This window comes from Protomyctophum bolini, assembly GCF_963924005.1.
Source record: "Protomyctophum bolini genome assembly, chromosome: 17".
NCBI lineage: Eukaryota > Metazoa > Chordata > Actinopteri > Myctophiformes > Myctophidae > Protomyctophum > Protomyctophum bolini.
This window is the reverse complement of record NC_137878.1, coordinates 39,751,750-39,759,249: the sequence shown is the minus strand read 5'-3', so window position 1 is coordinate 39,759,249 and position 7,500 is coordinate 39,751,750. Positions and strand designations below refer to the sequence as shown.

General features: G+C 46.5%; 1 protein-coding gene across 3 annotated transcripts in view; it reads left to right on the top strand.

Moving 5' to 3' along the window:
* matn1 (matrilin 1) overlaps positions 1-7,500 on the top strand; it is a 19,377-nt gene that overhangs the window by 1,338 nt on the left and 10,539 nt on the right. For all 3 annotated transcript variants that reach the window (XR_013965587.1, XR_013965588.1, XM_080786800.1), the window contains exons 2-4: positions 3,123-3,307; positions 4,363-4,527; positions 6,479-6,701. Coding sequence is in view for 1 of the 3 variants with exons in the window: in XM_080786800.1 (XP_080642926.1) it covers positions 3,123-3,307; positions 4,363-4,527; positions 6,479-6,701 (573 nt within the window). In the remaining 2 variants the exon portion in view is untranslated. The remainder of the gene's footprint in view (positions 1-3,122; positions 3,308-4,362; positions 4,528-6,478; positions 6,702-7,500) is intronic.

Sequence of the window (7,500 nt, the reverse complement as noted above, 5' to 3'; positions counted from 1 at the left end):
GGTCGGTGGGGCTTGTGGGTTTTAGGCCGTATACCAACAGCCCATAAGGCTGTCTTCAGAAGGTGTGTGTGGATAATTTGGACGATTGAGGTGGACAGAGTGTGCTTGGCTGGCCGCGCGCGCACATGTGTGTGTGTGTGTGTGTGTGTTTGTGTGTGTGTTGTTTGCGTTGTGTACTGCTGCATTAGTGTAGGTAGGGGGAGGTGGGGGGGGGGGGGGGGGAGTGTGGCATAATCGAGGGAGGGAGAGAGGTGAAGGGAGAGAGTGGAGATCGGTGAGGTTTGGCAGACGCAGGGAGTTTCAGTACTGTGTGAGCGCCACATGTACGTAATTAATGTACCTTTCACTGTATTTAATGCTCTGTATGCGTCTGTCTGTCTGTCTGTCTGTCTGTCTGTCTGTCTGTCTGTCTGTCTGTCTGTCTGTCTGTCTGTCTGTCTGTCTGTCTGTCTGTCTGTCTGTCTGTCTGTCCGTCCGGGGGTCACTGTCGTGCGAGCTAGACACACTGTACTGCTACTGTATGCCGGCTGACACACACACACACACACACACACACACACACACACACACACACACACACACACACACACACACACACACACACACACACACACACACACACACACACACACACACACACACACACACACACACACACACACACACACACACACACACACACACACGCAAACTGCTGCCTTATAGACCTTAGGTGTGATTGGCTGAGATGAATGAATCCTATTCCATTGTAGTATTGTAGTATAACATTTATTATTGTCACCAACCAACTCATACCGTTGTACCTCATATTTAACTGAGACTTACTCTAAAAAGAAAACACATCGTCTGGCCTCTCCCTATGGTCTGTTTTATCATGGCCTGCTCCTCTCCATCTCTCCTCCTCTCCTCTCCCTCATCTCTCCTGTTGCCTCTCTCCTCCATCTCCCTCATCTCTCCTCCTCTGGTCCTCAATCTCTCCCTCCCTCATCCCTCCTGTTGCCTCTCCTCCACCTCTCTCCATCTCTCCTCCTCTGGTCCTCCATCTCTCTCCATCTCTCCCTCCATCATCTCTCCTGTTGCCTCTCTCCTCCATCTCTCTCCATCTCTCCTCCTCCTCTCCCTCATCTCTCCTCCTCTCTCTCCTCCTCTCTCTCCTCCATCTCTCTCCATCTCTCCTCCTCTCCCTCATCTCTCCTCCTCTCTCTCCTCCTCTCTCTCCTCCATCTCTCTCCATCTCTCCTCCTCCTCTCCCTCATCTCTCCTCCTCTCTCTCCTCCTCTCTCTCCTCCATCTCTCTCCATCTCTCCTCCTCCTCTCCCTCATCTCTCCTCCTCTGGTCCTCCATCTCTCTCCATCTCTCCTGTTTTCAAATTGACTTTTTCTTCCGATTCCGCCTCCTTTTTTCCATCCCCATACATCACACTTGACTCCATCCAGTGTGTGTGTGCGCACGTCTGTGCGCGCATGTGTGTGTGTGTGTGTGTGTGTGTGACTGTGCGTGTGTTTGTGCACCCTCCTTTCCCCTCCCAACAGCCCCTCCCCCCTCCTCCCTCCTCATTTTCCACCAACGGCTTTCATCCTGCCACCCCCCCCCAAAAATTGCTTTTTTTTCTCTTTTTTTTTTTACAAACATAAAGACGCCTTTCATTTGGGCATATGCAAATATGCCCAAAGATATTGCATAGTTAATCTCTGCTTTCTGCAGACAGCGCAGCGCGTTGTGAGCTTGTAGATATAATATCGTTGCTGTCCTGGAGGAAACCTCATAACTCCATTTTTGGAGGTTTTTGATATTTTTTTTCTCCCTTAAATCAGATCGAAATCAATCGAAAATATTGAACCAATGGAAAGTAGTAAAAAACGCATTGGGCCAAACCTCTTAACTCCATTGGACCTTCAAACTTTCTGCTAAAACAGCTAACTCCACCACCTCTTTCTTTCTCATGTAAGTAATTGACAATATTTAATATCACAACACCAACTTTGATGAGGCAATATTGCATCGTTTACATTTTTTAAGGTTTTTTCATTTCCTGAAAAATGAACATTTTGGAGTTTATATAGGTTTCATATATATTACTATTATTACTATTATTAAACACATACACATAATGTAATAATATGGCAAAGAGGTTTAGGGATAAAGGTTAAGGCACGCCCACATGTGTCAGTACTGTATATCAGTTAAAGCTGCTATAAACATGTCAACATTTTAATTACCACGCTCTCTCTCTCTCTCTCTCTCTCTCTCTCTCTCTCTCTCTCATTAGCAGGCAACAGTGCAGCACTATCCCTCTCTCTGTTTCTGGCACAACAGCGAAAACTGTAGAAGACACTTTTAGAATCTGATCTCAGGTCAGAATGGATCCATGTAATCTGTGTCTTTGTCCCTTAGCGGCCGGCCTGTGAATCTGATCTCAGGTCAGAATGGATCCATGTAATCTGTGTCTTTGTCCCTTAGCGGCCGGCCTGTGAATCTGATCTCAGGTCAGAATGGATCCATGTAATCTGTGTCTTTGTCCCTCAGCGGCCGGCCTGTGAATCTGATCTCAGGTCAGAATGGATCCATGTAACCTGTGTCTTGTCCCTTATAGCGGCCGGCCTGTGAATCTGATCTCAGGTCAGAATGGATCCATGTAACCTGTGTCTTTGTCCCTCAGCGGCCGGCCTGTGAATCTGATCTCAGGTCAGAATGGATCCATGTAACCTGTGTCTTTGTCCCTCAGCGGCCGGCCTGTGAATCTGATCTCAGGTCAGAATGGATCCATGTAACCTGTGTCGTTGTCCCTCAGCGGCCGGCCTGTGAATCTGATCTCAGGTCAGAATGGATCCATGTAACCTGTGTCTTTGTCCCTCAGCGGCCGGCCTGTGAATCTGATCTCAGGTCAGAATGGATCCATGTAATCTGTGTCTTTGTCCCTCAGCGGCCGGCCTGTGAATCTGATCTCAGGTCAGAATGGATCCCTGTAATCTGTGTGTTGTCCCTTAGCGGCCGGCTTGTGAATCTGATCTCAGGTCAGAATGGATCCATGTAATCTGTGTCTTGTCCCTCAGCGGCCGGCCTGTGAATCTGATCTCAGGTCAGAATGGATCCATGTAACCTGTGTGTTGTCCTCCCTTAGCGGCTGGCCTGTGCAACACGCGGCCCACGGACCTGGTGTTCATCGTGGACTCCAGCCGCAGCGTTCGCCCCGCCGAGTTCGAGCAGGTCAAGGTGTTCCTGGCCAACGTCATCGAGGGCCTGGACGTGGGGCCCAGCGCCACCCGGGTGGGCGTGGTCAACTACGCCAGCCGCGTCAAGAACGAGGTATAATTAATGGGCACATTTTTCTATATTAGTTTTAAGTCATATAGGGCTGTATTTTGCGTGTCTTAAGTACCAGGTCTTATTACCTAACTTGAGTAAACTAAAGACCTGGAGGCGTGGTCAATGCTCTTTGGCCACTCAGAATAGCCAAATGGCATTGATCACGCCTCCAGGTCTTTAGTTTACTCAAGTTAGGGAATATATTTTGTTTCCATTTAGTTTTCGTCAGTGAAAAAAGGTAGTCGACGGACATTTTTGGTCTAGTCGACGACATCAACACTGCGAGGTTTACTGTACTATATACTGTAGGTGTACTGTACTCCCCTTGAAGGAACAATCTCGCCCGACAAATCAAACTCAGCTTCTTCTTCTACGCAACGGTGGAGTCTGTGTCTCCTACACGGCAGTGAATGCTGGACCCTGAAGCCAACCCTGCAGAAGTCCCTTGACGGGTCCTACACCAGAATGCTGCGTGCAGGACTTAACATCAGCAAGACTGTACATGTCACTAACAAGACTCTGTATGAGGGATTACCAATTAAGGGTGAGCCAGAAGATAGCAGCCAGGAGAATGAGACTATAGCAGGACACTGACAGAGGCATCAAGAACTGCCAGCCAGCAAACTGCAGTGCTCTGGGAACCAACACACGGGCATCGATCACGAGGAGGTCCCATGCTAACATACTGTACGTGGATGTAGTCGAGAACGATGCAGGAGTGCAAAGTACCAACGACTTATGTCTACTGGCAACGAACTGTATGGAGACTGCACTCCATACATCTGCACTCCCTGTGGGGGTGTGGAACGACTCGACACTGGGCACTGCCCTCCCTGTTGGTGGTGTGGAACGCGTGTGTCAAATTTGGGGCGAACGGTTCTCGAGTTACCTTGGATTACACCATGTCCACGCTTCATTGCCACCACGCATTTAGGATGGATGTTGTTTGGATCTGGGTCGGCACCGAGCTAACGCAGCCTCTCTCTCTCTCTCTCTCTCTCTCTCTCTCTCTCTCTCTCTCTATCTCTCTCTCTCCTCCTCTCTGCCCATAACAGGTGTCCCTGAAGACCTACAAGACCAAGGCGGGCCTGGTGAAGGCTGTGACCAAGATCGAGCCTCTGTCCACCGGCACCATGACCGGGCTCTCCATCCAGTTCGCCATGAACGTGGCCTTCAGCGAGGCGGAGGGCGCCCGCACCAAGTCCCCCGAGATCAACAAGGTACCACGCACGCACGCCACGCACGCACGCACGCCACGCTCGCACGCATGCACGCAATCGCAGTTAGTTGAGATAATCCGTTTTTTTATTGCATAATCATCATAATCCGTCTAAATTTTTTTTTTGACGGAAGCTGAAATAACAGATCTACAACTTTACAACAGTAAACTATTTGTTTCATAATGTTCAAATGTCCAATATCAAAAACACGAAGAATCATTCATTTTAATTACTTGTATTACAATTAATTGTGTCAGCCCTAGTCACGCACGCACGCAACACATGCGCAAACACACACAGTCACAGTAAATATTACAATGTAGTTATTATTTTGTTAATACTTTTCATTTGGTTATTAAACAAAAAGCCCTATATATGCCTGCCCTTATTACATTATACCTGCCCTCTATAACTAAAATAAAACAAATATTTTATTCATTTTATCTTCATCTTTTACTCAAGTGGACAACCTGCCTGTTCCTTGTGCAATGGAATGTATAGGGGCTGATAAAATAATAAACATTAACATTATAAATATTGTTTTGTTGCTCCCTCATATTAACCAGCGGAAGTACAGGGTTAGTTTATGGTTAGACATGCATTCCTTACATTCCACCGGGCTGGGCCAGGACCACACCCATCACGGACAGAATGACATGCTCGACTCAAAACAGATGAACTATTTATACAATAAATGAAAACATAGACTGTAGTGTAAGGTGTTTTTTAAATTTAAAATGTTATGGTATAGTGTCCAGTTTTTTTTTTAATACTGTTTTTATTAGGCATTTTTGTATGACAATTTCAGATTTAGACAATGATAATAAGAAATTCAGTTCAATAAAAATGAAAAAAATAACAGGCAATGTAAATGTTCCACATACAGTATAATAAAAAAAACATAAGTGTGATAAACATGAAAAAACTAAAAACAGTTAAACAATGACAAGTGTGAACAGACAAACAAAACAGGACAGACACTCTTGCTCTCAAACTTCCAACATGTTGTGAATTAAGTAAGTTAGACTTTTTTTTTTAAATAATAAATAATAAAATAAAGAAAAAACACTCAGTTCCTTTTTTTTATTTCCAATTTTCTATTGTGCTATCTATTGTGTAGGAGGGGTTAGCGTGCACCTATTAAAATAGTCAATGAAGGGTTGCCATGTCTGGTAGAACCTATCTTCACTCCCTCTCAATTCAAACTTAATCTTTTCCAATTGTAAGTAATGCATAACATCCTTCATAAGTGAAGTGTGAGTTGGAACCTGTGCTTGTTTCCAATTCAACAGTATCAGTCTGCGAGCCAGTAGAGTCACATATTTTACCATGTTATATTGGAAACTAGACAGTTTGACCCCGGGGCCTGTGACTCCCATAATTGCTGTCAGTGGATCCGGGTCAAAAGGTCTTTCAACAATGTCTTTTGTCACTTTTTTTAAATGGCATAACGTATTTTCAAGCTCACGACAACGTATTGGAAGGCGACATGTTGTGAGCTTCTACTGTAGATTGGGCTCTTTTCAATGCTTTTGTCAATACAATACAATACAATACAACAAAGTATAAAGATAGCCTGATGAAGGCCGCATAGGCCGAAACGTTGCTATTTCCCTGTAAATAAAAGTTGGTCACTGCATTTGAAGACAGTGTGCATGCGGTTGTTTTCCTTGTTCATACAACACAGTATAAAATAGGCCATTCATTTATGGAAAGAAAATATTAAACGTGATTATTATTATTATTTTCAACAATGGGATAATAGTTTTCTTTTGGTGGGTAGATCTTGCTGAGCTGTGAAAGTAGCTCTCAAGTCAAAAAGGTGTGGGCACCTCTAGAGTACAGTATGTACACTAACCCTAGACTAGGGGGCATAAGAGTACAGTATGTACACGCAAACCCCTCCCCCTCGCGTCTCACTCCGTGTGGTTTTCCTCCCCTCCTCGTCCAGGTGGCCATCGTGGTGACGGACGGCCGCCCCCAGGACAACGTGAAGGACATCGCCCAGAAGGCGCGCGACGCGGGCATCGAGCTGTTCGCCATCGGCGTGGGCCGCGTGGACATGAACACGCTGAAGCAGATCGCCAGCGAGCCGCTGGACGACCACGTGGACTACGTGGAGAGCTACAGCGTCATCGAGAAGCTCACCAAGAAGTTCCAGGAGGCCTTCTGTGGTAAGAGGGAGGAGGAGGAGGCCTCGTTTAGCCCTCGGCCCTGCATGGTTTTGAGGTTATAGGCTTTAGGCCGACACAGTTTCTGTGTCGGGGTTAAGTTTAAGGCTCATTCATAGTCTGGATTTATCGGTGGTGGGGTGACCACTGAACAACAACATGACGTCACTGAGGTGACCACCGAACTACAACATGACGTCACTGAGCCACGGTGAAGAGCAAACCACCGCCACCACTCCAGCCCTTCTCTCTGTTTTTTACTCACCACCGATCAACGTTATTTCAGCTCCGGCGGTCAGCTCACCACCGGAGCTGAAATAACGTAACGTGCTCACCTCACCACCGAAAATGACCAGACTATGAATGAGCCTTTAGGGTCAAGGTTAGGGTTAGGCCTAGTTTCTGTGTCGGGTTAAGGTTTAAGGTCAAGGTTAGTTTTAGGTGTAGTTTCTGTGAGGTCATGTTTAGGGTCACGGTTAGGGATAGGCATATTAGGGGCTTTTTTTTGCGAAACACCCTGGAAAGAGGATGTTTGGGAGGAGAGACGGGGAGAGAGATGGAGTCTTCTACTCCAGACATCAAGGCACATCACTCTAATTTAGGGGTGGGAGACCAGAGGGGGAGATGAATCTCTAGGACATTCATTCCCCGTGGAAGGAGCTGATCTCCTGGAGATCACTGGAGATTCCCTGCCTGTGCTGAGAGAGGGTAAGGTTCAGGGTACCCTGCTTGTCTTGCTCCAAAACCTGGCACCTGTTATAACCCTCTGTCCATCAGGGAGACATCCGGGATAAGACGGTCA